This window comes from Eulemur rufifrons, chromosome 17, assembly GCF_041146395.1.
Source record: "Eulemur rufifrons isolate Redbay chromosome 17, OSU_ERuf_1, whole genome shotgun sequence".
Classification (NCBI taxonomy): Eukaryota; Metazoa; Chordata; class Mammalia; order Primates; family Lemuridae; genus Eulemur; species Eulemur rufifrons.
Window position 1 is genome coordinate 54,056,578 of NC_090999.1, and position 18,800 is coordinate 54,075,377.

General features: G+C 35.1%; 1 protein-coding gene across 24 annotated transcripts in view; it reads right to left on the minus strand.

Annotated features, from left to right (window-relative positions):
* The window catches only part of SSBP2 (single stranded DNA binding protein 2), a 277,450-nt gene that overhangs the window by 171,905 nt on the left and 86,745 nt on the right, over positions 1 to 18,800 (minus strand). For all 24 annotated transcript variants that reach the window (XM_069492224.1, XM_069492220.1, XM_069492221.1 and 21 more), the window contains exon 2: positions 11,812 to 11,884. In XM_069492224.1, the coding sequence (XP_069348325.1) occupies positions 11,812 to 11,884 (73 nt within the window). The remainder of the gene's footprint in view (positions 1 to 11,811; positions 11,885 to 18,800) is intronic.

Below are 18,800 nucleotides of genomic sequence, written 5' to 3' on the forward strand. Positions count from 1 at the left end.
GACACTAAGACTGGGAATCTGTGCACCACCTCTGTCCTTCATTAAAATGGCTTCCTACTAGACCCCATAAACGGTAGAGGCTCTAGAGGGAAACTGGAAGTAGAAGAGGGGAGAAGAGGTTCACTTCCTGTTAGCTTGCTGTTCCTGTCAGGGTTGCCCCAGCAGCAGCAGTTCATCCCAGGGCCCACAGCTGGTTCCACTCTAGCTTTCTCCAGCACAACCAGAACCAGTCTCTTCATGCCCTCTCATAAGAACAAGCAGTTGGGCAATACTCCTCCTCAGAGGTCTGAAGTTCCACAAGTCTCCTTTGAGCTCGTCGGGTACCAGCAGCTACACAGCTGCTCTCCTTAGATGTCTAGGACTCAGCTCTGTGAGGTTTCTCCTCCAATTTTTTGATAAACACAAATTCTTCCTTTTGGTGCCCCAGCCTTAATAATTGCTTAATGCAATTATTGATTTTATGTAACTTCTATGTTTCCTTTTGCTTTTTTTTAAATCTGTTTAGTTATTTCCCTACATTACATTCTCTTTGTTGAAATGCTTAATGTGCTTTTAATTAGTGTGTCTGTATCCTGATTGATACACCATTCCCCATATCCCTTCATACAATAAGAATATTAAAAATATATTCCTTCTAAGCAGAATGGAGTATGGGCATAAACTTTAGCTTTCCTACATACTAGCTGTGTGAACTTGGGAAAGTTACTTAAGTCTTCTGTGCTTCAGTTTCCTCATCTATAAAATGGAGCTAATAATAGTTACCTAGCTCATAGGGTGTTGTAAGGAATAAACTGGTTAGTAACAGAAAATCCTTTAAAAGGTTGACTAACAAGTAGTAAGTGTTTGATAACCATTAGCTGCTATTTTTATTTTTCCTTTACTTAGGTGAGCATCCTCTAAAAATTTATTCCGTCATCATTGTCACCAATACCCAGAAAATTCCAGTGATATTCCACATAAAAACATTCAGATATCGATGGTTGTGCCAAACAATTTTAGCTTACTAATCAGAATAGTGTAAAACACCTTGGTAGAAACCACACGTATGATTAGGAAAAAAGAACAATCAGAGTTGGAACTAAGGAAGAATTGTCTTATGCTCCTGGTATAAATGGGAGAAGTAAAAATCATTTAAACAAAAAATTAAGTTTCTATTTACTTAAAATTATTTGGGAATTAGTGTTCTGTTAAGCTCAGTTATCATGTATACCAAATTGAAATGACCATTAAAAGTATCATCCTTGAAGTCTTTCTTTTCTTTTTTCTTTTTTTGGTGAATCAGAAGGTATTTTGGGATTTTAAGACATATCATAATCACCATTATTAATATCAATATGAAAATCAGTTATCACCACTGACCCAGAAATTTCCAAGAGATTGGGCTTAATATATCGACTCTAAATAATACCTTAAGGGTTACATTTTTAAATGAATTCCTGATTCGAGGGGGTGGGCATAAGAATGCATATGTTTTTCCTAATAATATTATTAGGAATATTATTTTTCCTAATAATATAAAATAGGAGTTTTTAAAAGATGGTAATATTAACTTTCCAATTGTTTATATTTCAGATGAGTTGGAGTTCACTATTTAAAATTTTAAAAAATTTAAAACAAGGTCAATATCTCTCGAAAAGTAAAAGTTCTGATTAAATACTTTTTACAAACTATATTTAAAAATTAGAAATCTGAATGAGTATTTATATAGTGATTTTTCTAAACACTGGATAGCAGCAAACACAAAAGATAAAAACGGCTTCCTTCAGGGAGATTACATTTTAGTAGGGAAGATAGACCATAAACAAACAAACAAACAAAAAAGTAAACTGTGTGTACATTACAAGATGACAAATGCTATGGAGGAAAAGAAAGCTAGGAAGGAGGATATAAAAAACGGGAAAACAGTGAAGTGAGTTACAATTTTGAATAAGGTGATCCAGAAAGGCTTTAGAACAATCTCTACATATGCCTTAGTTTTTAGTTTAAATAATAAAAATTATGTAACAATACCCCAATCACAATATATGCCCGTAGGCCCTTAACACTACTACGAAGTAAACGACTGTAATTATAAATTTCAGAAAAATTTAAGGAATTCTTTCCATCATCTACTATGGAATAAGTTACGAATTCTTATCCCAAAAAGACTATTTATAATAAAAAAGCTTTAAAACACAGCACTGAGAAAGTAGCCCTAAATGTGGGTACAAACAAACAAACAAACAAATCTCTTTAAGTAAGAGATGGAAAAACTTAGATGCCATTAAAATCACTGAAACTGGTTGCATTTTTTAGAGTTCTTAAATACATAAAATGTAAACCAATGGGAACTTTGATATGAACTAGTAATTTGTTCACAAAAAAAGAAAACATTTTCTAAAGATTAGAAATGTGATAGTTATTTTTTAGAAGAGCTACAAGGAAAAATTCTAGGAATTAATGAATTTGAAGTTAAAAAGACTAAACATGAACAATAAACCAGAACATGTTATATATTAATAAATGTAAGTCTGATCCTAATTTGAATTCTAAGTAATAACAAAAATAATTTGTATATCTATGCTACCTTTTATCTGATAATTTCAGTCAATCAATATTATATCATTGTGGTTGATAAAAAAGTAAGTAGTACTTAATGAGACTTACGAGAAATAAAATTCTGATGTCTTGCTAAAGTTATAGTCAAAAACCTGTGTCTCATCTTTCTCTCAATCTTTCTCTCACCATTTTTTCACTAGTTTATATCTTCTTTTTTTCTTTTCCTGGCCACCCAGTTTATGTCTTCTTGAAAGAGCAAAAGAATAGAACCTTATAGATGTGTCCTAGATACACTAATATTCCTAATCACTAGAATCATCCTAATCATATGAACAGCAAGTTTTTCAAAGTAGTGTCCTTATATTTCATCTCAGTTCATCTTGACTTTCTACAATATGACCATGAAGTAAATCAGATAATGTTATACTATATTCAATTAAAAAAAGAAGAATGTGAGATATCTTACAGAAGAGTTAAAGTGGCATGACTAGGTCTGGTTGCCAGAGTGTGCTGGAGATAGGATTAGACTAAGTCCCACATACACATCAGTTACTAGGCAGCCTCCTTTCCACACTTCCACCACTCCCACAACCAATCACCTATTCAGGAGACAAAGTCCTCTAGGACACTACCTATATGGCTTATATTTGATATGGTCTTTTATGGGAGGAAGCCTGAAGATAATCCATTTGTATTTCAAACAGTATTACTTATTATTCCTCAGAAAAACTCAAAAAGCTTCACATACATCATCACCTTTATCCTCGTAGTATTTTTTACCATATAATGAATAGAGTTAATCTTTTTCACTTTAAATTGCCAAGTCTGTGCCAGAAGCAGCTAGAACTTTGGCCCATTCATTATATTGAAGTTAACACAAAATCTATCCTTTTATAGTTATTGAATGCATGCCACTTAAAGGTTTATGTTCCAGGTATTTCCAAAGAAGAGATGGTTCTACATGAGAATATGTTTACATAGTGAATGATATTGCTCCCTCCAAACTAGTCACTATTCCAGATACCATTTGTTTATAGAAGGCACAGAATGGTGCTCAACAAGAGGCAAAACAGAACCCTGACCTATAGAAAACTAAATCACATTCATTGCAGCATTGTTAGGGCCACACGCTATTGGTTTTACCAGATGGAGAATTTGGAAAGTTAGAGAACAATATGTATAGTGTAAAACCTTTCTGTTTGAAAAAAAGTGTACATATTTATGTGTGCATTTGGGTGTATGTTTTTTTTGTGTGTGTGTGTGTGTGTTTTTTTTTTTTTTTCAGACAGAGTCTCTCACTCTGTTGCCCGGGCTAGAGTGAGTGCCGTGGTGTCAGCCTAGCTCACAGCAACCTCAAACTCCTGGGCTCAGGCAATCCTTCTGCCTCAGCCTCCCTAGTAGCTGGGACTACAGGCATGTGCCACCATGCCTGGCTAATTTTTTTCTATATATATTTTTAGCTGTCCAGATAATTTCTTTCTATTTTTAGTAGAGACGGGGTCTCGCTCTTGCTCAGGCTGGTCTCAAACTCCTGAGCTCAAGCGATCCACCCGCCTCGAACTTCCAGAGTGCTAGGATTACAGGTGTGAGCCACCGCGCCCAGCCTGGGTGTATGTTTATTAAAGAAATCACACCAAACTTATAGCTATTATTTGGAAAAGGGTAAAGGAAGACTTTCATTTTAAATTATATTCTATGTAGTTTAGATTTTTTTTTTTTTTTTTTTAGTAAACATGTATTAATGATGAGCAGTGTTGAGGAATGGCCAGAAAATACCCTTAAATGTCAACAGTTATTTTAAAGATAATTTTTTCTGCTATTTATGAATAAGTATTTTCTGTTATACTAAGTTTCACAGGCTTCAGCCTTGTTTGGGGATTCGGTGGCATCTATGCTAACAACTTTTCTCTCTTTATTTTGTTTTTCCTTCTTCCATTACCCTACCCTCAATGTTTATGTCCCTAGTCCTAAGGCTTTTTGCGATTTAATTATCCACTTATCTTCCTTCCATCATTTGACTAGCTAGAGGCAGTATTCTCCTGTAACTTTCATGTAAATCTCAAGGCCCATTCCTACTGCCATATTCTGCATTTTAGGGCCTTGTCTATGATTATGCTTTCTTTATCATATGCTCTAACATTTTCAGCATTTCTACATAAATGCAAAATCACTGAATCATGAATAAAAGGTATATCAACGGGGCAAGACATGCTTTATGGTTTAATTATAAATTATATACTATCTGAGACAGCACTTCTAGGAATTTATCCTATATATGGTCACATATGCAAAATTTTATATATATATAGAGAGAGAGAGACAGCAAGAGAGGGAGATAAATCTTCACTGAAGCAGTGTTTATAATTGCTAAAAACTGGAAACAACCTAAATGTCCATCAGTAGAATGCTGGTGAACTATAACATGGCACATTTCATACAATGAAATACTCCACAACCGTAAAAAAGAGAATTATGATATTTTATAAACCAATATGACACAATGTCCAAAATCTAACAAGTGAAACAAAAATTAAAGCATAAAACAGTGTGCATAATAAACTAGCATTTATGCAAACAAAGAAAAAATGATACACACAGACATATACACATAAACATATACAGGTTAAAAACACACACACACACACACACACACACGCTTAATTTTTTCATCCTTATTTGCTTCTGGCAAGGCATACTGGTCATTTATCTATTATTTCTCAGCCCCACACCCACCCTTCTATACTCCATTCTACACTTGGAGCAGGGATTCTGAAAATTACATTTCCTAGCCTCCTTGCCATCTGGCTTTCTGTTAAGTGCAGCCATCAGGAGACACTACTAGCAGGAGATCAAAAGGCAGGAGGAAGATGAGAAGCTTCCTGTTTCTGGCTCCAAAAGTGAGGCAGTTGCAGGCTGCAGGAGCAGCAGCAGCAGCAACAACAGTAGGGGTGGGAAATTCTGGATGTCAGCAGCACCTCATTGGAGGTTCTAGCCTTGTCGGTGTGGGATCTCTTCTGCAGATCCAGACCCACTTTACCATAATCCCTAACAATGCAGCAGCAGGTTTGATGCTCATGGGCTCCACACTTTACATAGTATTCCTAAATCCTTTCATAATTTTTGAATTTGAATATTCAAAAATCAACTTTTAATATCACAAAAGGATAAAACTAGTTTTGTATTAAGAAAAAACCCTGCGTAACTATATATAAGTTCGTTTCCAGACAAAATTCCTGAGACTTCTAATTTAGATATAAACTACTGTTCCCACTAATCTTCTAAAATTTTCCATGTATAGAAGCATGGGGGCATCTATACACTAAACCAAATATAAAAAAAAATTGAAGTAAAAATTTTTACACTGTAATTCAAAAAATTAAAGCCAATAGACGTTTAACGAAGAAAAATATGACTACACTTTGAAGCAGATAATCTAAAATTGTGCTGTTCAACATGGTGCCCACAGGTCACATGTGCCTATTTAAATTTAAAATTAGTTAATTGAATGTTCCTCAGTTGCACTAGCCACATTTCAAGTACTAGTCACACGTGACTAGTAGCTACTTTACTAGATAGCACAAATTAGAGATTATTGCCAGAATTACAGAAGGCAATTCTGTAATTGCCTTTATTTTAGAAGGAAGGAAGAAGACCTGTTAAAGAGGACTACCTTTTATTGGAAAAACTCCTTTCTATTTTTGTTTATATTCTTTACCCAGAAAGACAGAGGCCCCTAGGAGTGGTCTGAAAGAAAAGGATTGCATAGAGGAAAACAAATACCTGATATTCTACATAACAAGAATTTAAGAGGTTGCTAATGATCTTTCAGGAAGGTCTGGGAGGATACAGAAAAAGGGAAAATGGGAGAGGTTGTGAGCAGTCTACAAGATGGAAGGCAAAAGGCACTCTCAGGAAATGGGCTAGTGAGAAGTCCCCTGTGGCAAGGAGACCAAAAAACTTAAGGTAAGTTGTATCTAATATTCAAGTTAATATTTTTGCCCATACTGTACAATGGTTAATCTTTTCAGTTATCCCCCAACCTTTAGTAGAAATCTCTTATATACAAAAGCAATGAGTCAGTGGAGCGTTGAAGCTGTGAGGAAAACAAGAAACTTCAGGCATAGAAAAAGGATCAGCCATAAGAGGGAGAAGCAGAGTTGAGTTGTAATATTCAACAGGAGTAAGAAATTACAGCAGGAGAATCCTAAGGACCCCATATAAGGTTCACAGATACTGGAGAAGACTTGAGACAAGCTATAGTATCAGAGATTACAGCTGGAGCCATTTTGACAGAAAGGGTAACACCAAAAGGTAGCATTGTAGGCCATCCAAATGACAAACACTTGGAACACACATGTACATTTACACCTATACTCTAAAAACAAACTAAACAAGATAGAAAAAAGTTGGTCAAGAATTTTAAAAATAACCGTTTGGAACATTCATTCATGCCCGGCACTATTCTAAGCAACTTGTGTGTACTGACTCATTTAAACCTCAACATAACATAATAACAAGTATTATTATGATTATCTTCTTTCTACAATCAATAAAACTAAGTAAGATGCAGAACATAATTCAAACCCAGGTGGGCTTGCTCAAAGCAATTGCTCTTCGCTGCTACACCATATTGCCTTTAAATTAAAATTCAAGAAACTATTTAGGAAATAACAATTATTGTTTTCTCTCTTCATATAGGTAAAAGACAAACAGGGAATAGAATTTTGGAGTCTACAGTGTTTAATAACTTAGCATTCCTAATAAAATATGAAGAAGCAATCCATTAGATGTTTTTAAAGTTCTATTTCAGGCTAACTTGTTGGTTAACATGACAAATAAGGGCCAGCAATACAGTATATACAATGTAAAATTTTTAAAAAAGGGAAAAAATCTAGAATCTCTGTAACACTCTGATTCTTAATTTTATTAGTTAAGGACATCAAGCCTCATTCTGAGATATGAATACTATACAAAATCTCAGGAATGAGTGGGAATTATTTTTCCATAACGAAGCAATATAACCAGAAAATGATAGCTTCTAATGAATCCAAAGTAACAAAAATTAATGTAGAATTAGAAAGACAATTCCTTAACATTCTGGTCGTAATTATTAAATGTTGAAGGATAATAAAGATAAAGCAGAGGAAAGGCTTTGCATTGAGACCATTTCTAAACAATATTCAATTTTCTCCCCTTGGGACCAAGTAAAAGAATGAAGTCACACAAACTGTATTTAGAATTTGGGTAGTGGTCTAAAATCTATCATGAATCAGAGATAACACTGAATTAGTTGGCACAACCTAGTTAGATAAATGTTTTGATTTCCACTGTTAGTCCAATGCTGTCTCTTTTAATTAAGAAAAAAATAGCTGGGCTAAGAACACTCTCCTAACTGATAACAAAAGCCATCCAGAACAGTTGAATTTCTGATGGCCCAGGTCAAGGGCATTTTTAGAAAAGCCAAGCCCAAGTGAGAGAGATTGGGCTGCTGAGATACATATCTTGCTTGTTCCGATGATGCCTGGAGTTCCAATTTGACCTTCTCACAACTTCACCCTACAGAACAAGCCCGTACAAAGAAAGAAGTGGCCTAGCATAGTAAATCCTGATTCAGATGAGCTCATTAACATCACAGTCATTCATAGCCTCATTCATCCTGAGGGAGTATGTCAGAATTGGAAGAAATATTCTACTTCGCCTTGAACCAGGGTGAGCATATTATATGTCTGAATAATTGGTGCCACTTCAATCATTTCCTTTTTATTACAATAACCAACCCAAATAAGTAGGTCTCCCTATATTAAGTTGCTATGGAATAGCTCTAAATTAGGTAAAAACCTGGGGATAGACCTGGGAGCATTTAGATAAAATGGTCCTTTACTATTCAAACTAGTTAAGAAGTCATTCTACAATGAGCAGCCTTAAATTTTCCACATGATCCAAGTGAAACTAAGAGAGAAAGCAACCCTAAACAGGGTACAGAGCTCTAAAATATTACATCCTCTTTTTTTCACTACCCATAGTTAGGAGGGAAGGGCATACAGACACCAGAGTGAAAACCTAATGATGTTATTCTTTTACTTGAAAACCTTCAAAGGCTCCCTTTTGCCAAAGACAAAGTCCAAACTTTCTGGCATTGTATGCAACCAGGCCCCTGTAGAATGTACTATCAGCTTAGAGAGATGAAGCCCCAAGAAAGCCTTTCTAGGAAAAGCTCTTTCTAAGGTAGAGAGAATTTCTAAGGTAGGAGAGTTTAGGCAGAGGCAATACATCATTGTGTAAAACTCAGATGACAGAAGCCTCACAGCATATACAGGCAAACACAAACGGCTAAATAACTATAGAACTGAAAATGTGAGGGAAGAAATAGCAAGCTATTGTAATTTAATCAACTGAAATTATCAAGAACTCTAGGGTGTGCTCAGCAATGGTCTATCACAAATCTACCTCCAGGCTTCCATCTTTAAATTCAGATAATTTAAGAGAATGCATTTTCTCTTCAATTATTTTTATTTTTGAATAACTGCACAAATAATATATGTATGCTTTGTTTTAAAAAATGCTACAATTTAGTATAAAATCCCCTTTGATCCCTTTAACAGCCCTAGTCCCAGAAACAACTAGTCCGGAATGTATATTCTTTCAGAACTTTTAATATACATTATATCCCTAAATATGTACCCACAAAAGTGTATAGTATTGCTCTTTATGTTCAAGGGTTTTCCGTATTAATGACATACTTCAGCTTCCTTCGTTTACTAGACAATGTTTTAGAAGTCTATCCACGTAAGTTCCAATAGATCTAACTTACTCTTTTACATTATGAAAAACTTACACCTTAATTAATTTAGCCATTCTCCTACAGTGGTTATTTAGGTATTGAGAATGTATTTTCACAGTACCACTCAGAGTTTAGCAACCTAGAAAGTGAAGAATAGTTCTGAGAATCACATACAGTCATCTCCAAAATCCAGAAACAATGTGTTTTCTTGGTGACAATAGTTTGTTTTCAATTTAACTGGTTCCTCCTGTGAAAGTGAATCAGACTAATAATTTAGAGGAATCCTCAGTTTTATATTCCAAATGCAGCCAGAGAAAATAAAATCATGGTAAATATTTGTCAACATGCATGAAGCTCATCTGAAATTCTAATTTCATTTCTACCAAATAGTCCTAGAAATTCTGTATATCCATTTTCCATTGAGCTCAAGGCCTATGACTATAGTATCTAGTTATCTGCTCAATCCACATAACCCATCTGAATCCAAATACCTAAACTTCCTTAAATAGGTTAGCAACATTTTTCTGTTTGATGAAATTTAATAACCATTGTATCTGATATAACATTGGTAAGAAAATAATCTTGGGGAACCGCTGAGGATTAAGCAAGTTGAGCCAATTCAAAATGGTCCTTGATACAAGGAAGGAGATCAGTAAATCCTTTAAGCTTCATCAAGTTCTCAAATGCACTAAAATAAAACTTTAAAATCTCCATAGCCAACTTTAGTTTCTTTAAAATATACTGTAAGTTGACAGTGATTAAGAACATAAATATTAAGGATATCCTTTTTGCAATCTCAATCACTTCCTCTGTAATAGCAAATAGTGAGTGTGACTTATTTCATAGCCCAAAGTCTTCTAATTACTGATTTAGTGAAACACAGATACACCAAACTTCTGTTCTGATTTGAATAAACTTTTAAACCAAATTTTCATTACACTGCATATATTCCTTCTAAGGTAAAACATATGTTCTAACCAAACCTCAAAAATTCCTTATTTGAAAATAAGGCCTACTAGTTCACATATGCTAATTAATTAGAAATAAGACTGGAGGTCTGTGTGCATTTGTTTACTTACGCATTTGTTTGGGGAGCAGTTGAATCTCAAGAAGGCTATACCTCAGTCAGGGCACTATGGGCAATGGGTTTCCTGTTGTGTCTCTGATCCAGTGGGGGCCAAAATAATGAGATCACTAGAGACAATATGATTTCAAGCAGCACTGTTCAATAGAAATATAAACATGGACCACAGATAAAAGCCACATATGTAATTTAGTTTTTTTTTTTTTCCAAGAGAAAGGGCCTCACAATCATAACTCACTGCAGCCTCGAACTCCTGGCCTCAAGTGATCCTCCCGCCTTGGCCTTCCAAAGTGCTGGGATTACAGGTGTGAGCTACTGAGAATGGCCGAATTTAAAATTTTTAAATTTTAAATTAAAAATTTTACACATAAAAATAAAAAGGTAAAGTTAATTTTACTAATACATTTTATGTTACCCAATCTTAACCAAAATATTATATCAATGTGTGACCAAAATTTAAAAATTATTAGTGGTATTTTATATTCCTTTGTTCACACTCAGCCCTCCAATCCAGTGTGTACTTCACACATACAGCACTTCTCAAATGGATTAGCTGTATTTCAAGTACTCAAAAGTCCATACATGGCTAATGGCTACCATATTGGACAGCACAGATACAGAAGAAAAACTAGGGGCCTTGGAATTAATGCGGACCTAGGTTTGAATACTAGTTCCATAACTCACTAAGATGTGTGACCATGAACCAGTTATGTAAATCTCTGGGCCCTGTTGTTCTCATCAATAAAACAGAAATAATATGACCTGTCTTGCAAATTTCTTATAAGAATTAGAGATAATATATGTAAAGTACCTTGGTATATTACATGTCTGACAGATAATAGATCTCAATAAAATCATCACCATCCTCATCATCATTCTACAGATTAGAGAATAAAAAGCACCAGTGTAAGAAAGCTCAAATTTAAAGTTTAAGAAAGTGTAGAGAATAAAAAAAGAAACAAAAACTTAAAGATTATTAACTAAAATCAATCAACAATTATCCATACAAGACAAAAACAAACAATAACCCCATTTTCCAAAATTGTGGAAAATTATGCCATTATTATGCCAAAATATGATGCTGTTAGAACTGAAGATATGGAGAGTTCTTTTTTAAAAACCAGATTTGCTTTCTCGATATTGTTGCCCTGCTAATATTACTTTCTATTTCCCAGGGGGGAAAATGGATATAAAGTTGACTAGAAGGTGACTGAGTAGCACAGAATTGGTATTTTGGAATACTAAAAATGTTTACACATAATCTACAAAGCCATATTATCTATACTGATAACTGAGCATTCATTATATAACACATAACAATCTATTTTTTCAAATAATTGTTACAGTATATTTTTCATTCATTTCTATAAGATATCAAAATGCAATACAGAAAATACATAAAACATACCTCTGATAAAAACGTTTGGGCCGATTTCTGAGCTCCTACATGAAGCAGATATTCATAAACGTAGAGTGCTAACCTGGAAAACAAATAAAACATCTATTGAGAAGAGGAATATTAAAATTCATTCTTTAAATAATGCACATATCTTTCTACTGCAAAAATATCTTATGTGAAAAACATCTTATACACTAACAGTGACAAAAAATAAACCCTTCCCATACCCTTTCAATAAAAGAGCACATGAAGAAAAAGACAAATATATCTTTTCTTGGCATGAAATATCTAAATATGGATTTTTTTCTTGAATCCTTTCACTTATAACCTTATTCCCTTTGTTATATCTAATATAAATAATTTATAATCAAACAATAATCTCCAAATCCTATTTTAAGGTATAATCATTATCTTTCATTAGTAATATAAATGAATTAAGGTACTGGACTTTTACAACAACTTTATGTCCTTCAGTCTTTTTGGTAAATATTAATGCAAATTTTTGGTGAATATTAATGCAAACCCTAGATGTCTGCAGAACTACATGCCAAAACTTGTGTTAAATATCCATTTTAATATTTGTTCAGCAACCTCTCCTTATTCTTTAAATTTGATTGTTAAACTAACAATGTTTTAGTTTATAAGGCATTCTAATTCACAGCAAACCACAGCATTATGTAAACTTTAAAGATATCAGATCATATTAAGCACGTAGGTGTTTACAGTTTAAAGGTTAACACAAAATTACATATAAATTTATCATTCAAACGTAGACTATTGAGTATGCAGTGTACACTTATACTACTTCCATTATCTTGTGGATTCAGAATTTTTAAGCTACACCATGTGGCTCAATTTCAGTTGAGCTGTTAACAAAATATTATTCATAAACCCAAATTAGTCTGAGGCAGTATTTTTAATGATATCTTGGACCAATGCCCAGATAGCTCACAACAGTTCAGTTTCTGCTACACTATGTTTACCAATATTGAACCAGGTTTACAGTAAACAACATAATATAACAATAACCACAATTCTGTATAGCTGCACCACTTCTCTTGCCAAGCAAATTTTTGACTGTTAAAGATTGATGGCACTTGAAAAAACGAGTATTTTCTTTACTTTCATGAAAACATATCATGCATCTGTCATGAAAAGAGAAAGCTTGTACAAATTCAGTTGTTCTGTCCATTTAATTCTTTCCCAATTCCAAAGTGGCAAATACTTAAAATGAGAATTATTCTGTAGCGACTATGCACCTTGAGAGAGTAGATATCTGTTAAAGTTAGTCACTGATAAAAAGTATGTTACTGACAGAGAGGATATGAATGTAATTTAGAAACATCTCCTATCATCTTCAGATTGAATGACACTTCCTAGATCAGTGCTTCTCAACTCTTTTTTCCTACCCTAACACACATGAGGGATATAGCATGCTCCTTTTAGTAGCAGTATCTCCCTGTGGAAATAAAGGTCATCTCCAAAGTACATCCATAAGGGATACAGGAACTGGAATATTCCTGTAGCTTCAAACAAACAATCCTGCTGGGGATTCTATCACACATTCTTTAAACACACATATCCTATACATCTTGTCCCTCTATCAGCCACTTCCAACCCTATCTCGTTGATTTCAATGACCATGGTGGCAAATTTTACCTTGAAAAAGGAGAATATTTGTTAAATCTTCCTGGATAGACTGTGAATCCTCAAAGTTGCCTGCCGGTGGCAGTGCTGCCCTATTGCCAAACTGAGAAGAAATACAGCCTCAGGGAGGGCCAGGTGCTGTGACTCACACCTATAATTCCAGCACTTTGGGAGGCCAAGGCAGGAGGAATGCTTAAGGCCAGGATTTTAAAATATAGCCTCAGGTAGGTAATTCCTTGTGGCTTGTACAACCTTGGTCCTAGAGCCAAACCAGTGGTGTAGGCTAAGCAAGAGATCCAGGCCTAAGTGCAAGGTGAAAGGCTGAACAGTAAGGACATTCCACCAAGGTTGGGGAATTTGAAAGTGAGAGGCACAGAGTGAAGCAGAGGTACCCTGATGGGCCCTGGTTGGGGAGGGGGAGATAACAAACCTCAGAACAGTCAAGGCCACAGCACAACTGTTGCTGTGTCTTTTCAATAAACCCCATTCCTTCAAGCTAAGTGTGTTACTTCCTTGTAATCTTATAATCTCTTCTTTGTATACTAAAGGGAGCTAATGTAGTTCTTCTATGTTTCCTTAATAATTAAGTAACAAAAGAGATACCTCTTTACAGGTAAAGTTAAAAGCAAAAATCCACACTTTCTCTGAGTCTAGGACAGTGATTCTAAAAAATACATTGGAAGGGGCTCAGAATCACTGGAGATGTGAAAATTTCAAACCATTAACAAAATTCCAAAGAGTCTTCCAAAGGTGTGTGCCCATCCTCCTACCTTTAGAATCTGTGCTGTAGCAGCTCAGCATTATCAACAGGAGGACGAAGTGGGACAATCAACAGGAGGACGAAGTGGGACAAAGCTGAGAAAATCTATCTATAACGCCACCTCATATATCCATGTTCTACAATCTCCTTTGAACAAAATTAATGCTTCCCAGGCAATCAAGATCCATGCTCCAAAAAGTGTGGCAGGGTGGCAACACATGCGTGTGTTAAGTAGATAGTTAGGATCTCTAACTCTTCTCAGGATAAGGGTTCCCTGCTTTGGTGCTGTTTGGAGCAATGGCTCCACCTGGGAAGGATAAAGGCAGGCACTCCATTTTGGTGTTATCCCACCCTTAATCCTATCTCGAGCAATTGCTACATCTGGGGGAAGTGGGAATGCTTTATTAACCTGGGAATTCCACAGGCATAATAGGATTTAGAAAGTGATCTAGAGTAACCTAAGGGTAATTATTGTGCCATTAGCTGGACTCTGCATTGTGGTTGACCACCACCCCCCCCCCCACAAGGTGGGCTTAGAGGGAACTCATATATGCAAATGGCATTTTGAGGAAACCTGTTGATCATTTGACACCTCCTGAGAGCCCTCCCCCAGACTAGACCAATAAAAGGAAACAATCTGAGAAGTCAAAAGAGAGAGTGGGTCAGCCAGTCAGAGAGCGCATGAGAGAGTGAGTCAGTCAGCCAGTGAGTCGGTCTGTCTCTCTCCACTCGCAGAGACAGACCCGTTTTTACAATAAAGAGCGCTCGTGTGAAACTGCTTCCTGCCTGAGGTTATTCCATTGTATTGGCCCTGCTGGTGATTCTTCCAAGCAAGCAGTCAGAGGACCAAGATAATAGTCTGGACTTGACACTTTGTGTCTGGTCATTTTTCAGCCAAGAGCACACCAAGAACCGAGGGCAGACCGCCACTCTGACAGGTGAACAACTAGTTAACTCTACTGCCATGAAAACTCCATAATACATGACTGGCAAATCTCCAATATTTTAATTATCATCTCTGTGCATAGGATTTTCTAAACCTATCCTACAGCCCTACCCTCTGTCACAAGCTCTGAGCCTGCTTCTCAAAATTAATGTTTGACAAGATGTTTCTCTCTTAAATTGTTCGTGTCCAAAGTTAAATTCACCTTTTCTGTTTTTATAATACCTATGCTCACCTTGAATGGAACACAATTTCTCTGAGTCTGTTTCCTCATTTGTCAAATGGGGAAAATAATACTTCCCTTGTATTATTAAAAGAATTAGAGAGCACAACAAATAGTAACAATTGTTATGATTTTGTCTAATTCTCACATCCAGTAATATATGACCACATCATGTACCAGATTCTAGTGCCACAATCTCTCCCACATCAGTCATTCCTTTCTATCTTCCCTGCTCCTGAGGAACCGCCAGGAGTCACAGCAATACCAGCAGCTATTTGCTCCAGTTTCAAATGCATATACTGTGCAATTCCCATTAGCTCCCCATCAAAAGGAATTGGGACCACCAGAAATAAGAACGCCCAGAAAATTCTGGGAGGAAAGCCCTGTAATAAAAGATCCTGTTTGAACACAAATGATTCCAGGAGAGTGGGCAGTGACACTTGTCCATCCATGCAGGTTAATCACAACATGGCGCTTTACCTAGTGATATGAGATCACCAAAGAGAAGGCAACATTTTATTCAGATCACTTTATACTAAACTGAAAATTTTAAAATATTGAATATGCAAATATTTAAACAGTGCATACTTTTGAATTAACATTTTCTTTTTCCTTTTTATGATCTTTAAGAAATTTAAGTACCTTTGATAAAGTGCAGAGTGGCTATTTAACCTAGTAGCTTTTAATGTGATCTAAATACATTTAAAAAATTAACAATCGTACAGGGAGAGTTGGCTGCAAAAAGTAGACCCAGCCTTTTTTTTTTTTTTACATTGATTAATGAAAAAGCATATCAATGATTCATGGATCATATATCTTTAAATTATCCTTATTTCATTCTAATTTTAAATTGGATATCAAAGACTGAGTTATCAAAATGATGATCAACAATTATAGAGAGAGAGCTAAAGCCAAAAATGCAAAATATATCTGACAGACCTCAATACCTTCTTAACTCCCTGGTCACTACAGGTACCTAAGCTTTAAAAGTAAGAGGAAAAGTAGAGGTTAAAATGGGAAGAACACAGAGAAGAGCCAAACCCTGAGCCCACTTGGGGCTGCCCTCAAAACAGTAATTATGTAACACCTACATATGTGATGCACACTAAATTCACTGTCTCTCAATTACACACACTGGTACTCACAACTGCCCTAGGAGACAAACCAGAAAACTCAACCAACAATGATAAAATTCCACAATTTGAATTCTACCAATCTCCAACCAAATCTCCTTCAACTAGGCTTCATGAATTCAAAAGCTCCAATAATTTGGATGTGAACAGGTCTATGGTTTAACCTTTTAACCTATTTTTTTTTTTAAAAAAAGAGTGAGGGGATCCCACTTACTCTCCATTTTGCACATGATCTAATAAAACTGAGGGTTTTTGTAATATACAATTAGAAGGGAATTAAAGATATATGAAAATAATATAAAAATTTTAAACCAATGCTGCTCCTCCAAAAATCAAATAAAATTAAAAAGCAATAAAAGACTGAGAAAACAAGATATACAATTCATACCATGACATAAGGCTAATATGCTTACTATATAAAGAATATAAATAAAATGACCTGCTAGAATATGAAGATCCCAATTTTTAAATAATGAGCAAGGTATGAAAATGAAAATTCAAATAAGCATGGTTATGTATGGCCAGTAACTAACCCTAAGGAAAAATGTTCAACCTCCTAGTCATAAAAAGTATTTTAAAATTTCACTAATAAATGTAGCAAAGACTTTAAAAACATTAAAACATCCAGTGCCTTTAAGGGTAAAATACGGAAGTGTAAACAGTATAGCTTTTCAAGAAAATAACACGGAAAGGTGAAAATATGAGAGGATAAATAAAAAAATGAAGTATGCATGCTCCCATCCATACTGCATGTATATTCTTTATATTCTTCCATAGATTTTATGCACATACAAGCATCAGAGCAACCAGTGGCACTCCCAAGCTTCCCACTACTATGGAATCGTTTCAGTTCAAACTGTATCTTTTATTGCAAGGCTTTTTTCCTAGAGACTGGGAGCCTGGGATGAGAGAGAGACTTTTTTCATTGCATAACTTTTCTTCTGTTTGATTATTTCCCCTGGGCTAATATTCCCTATTTAAAAAGAAAGAACAAGAAAATTAAAAAATTAATAATAAACCTTTTATATCTTTTGACCCAGTAATTTTTATTCTAAAATACCATAGAATTGGAAAGTCAATTTATAATGATGCTTGTGGCAAAATTATATCAGCAAAAAAACGTGGCAACCTAAATATCTGATAAAAAGAATAATTAGATTATGATATATACATGTGATGGGAAAATATATTTTTGAAAAATGTTTAATGATATGAAGAAATTTTCATAATTCATTGTTTAAAATTAAAAAGTCCCAAAATATATATAATGTGTATAGAAAAAGAGTAGGAAGAAATAAGAGTTACTGCAACTGGTAGAAACATTAATAAAAATATGAAGTTGACAGATGAAGTCCAACTAGTATGAGATAGAAAAACTAAGTAAAACAGTAAAACCAGCATGGCCTACTTAGAGTAGGGGCAAGCATCCCCATCCCTCTCTCAGAAGGCCTGAGGGCAACTCTTATCACAGCACTTTCCTCTTAATGAACACTCATAATAGTAGCTTTGTGTCTCCTATAAGAAATTAAGTTTTGTGGCACTCATACTAAACAACTATATAAGGTATTTGACTACCTAAAAATATTAAATCTCTCATATAATTTCTGCAAATATACTTCCCAGTTTGTTGTCCAGCTTAATCTCAGTCAGTTTTTTGGGCGTAGAGGCATGTAGTTTTAGTTTTGCTTTTTTTTTTTTTTAATTTTTGAGACAAGGTCTCACTATGTTGCCCAGGCTAGTCACAAATTTCTGGGCTCAAGTGATCCTCCCGCCTCAGCCTCCTGAGTAACTTGGACTACTGGTGTGTGTCACTATTCCTGGCTAGACATTATTTTTTTTTAATTTCAAAATATTAAGGGGGTACAAATGTTTTAGGTTACATGGATTGCTTTTGTAATGCTTGAGTCCCAGCTATAGGTGTGCCCATCACCCAAATAGTGTTCATTATACCCATTATGTAGGTTTTTACCCCTCCCCTTCCCCCTTTCTCCCTATCCCTTCCTCCCACCTCCCCTCCTGGATGATTTCCACTGAGTTTTACTTCCCTCTGTGCACATGTGTGCTCATCAGTTAGTTCCAATTTAATAGTGAATACATGTGGTATTTGTTTCTCCATTCCTGAGATACTTCACTTAGGAGAATGTCTCCAGTTCCATCCAGATTGTTGCAAAACGTATTAATTCATCTTTTTATATGACTGAGTCATAGTCCATTGTATACATATACCACATTTCAATAATCCACTCATGAAATTATGGGCACTTGGGGTGATTCCACACCTTTACAATTGTG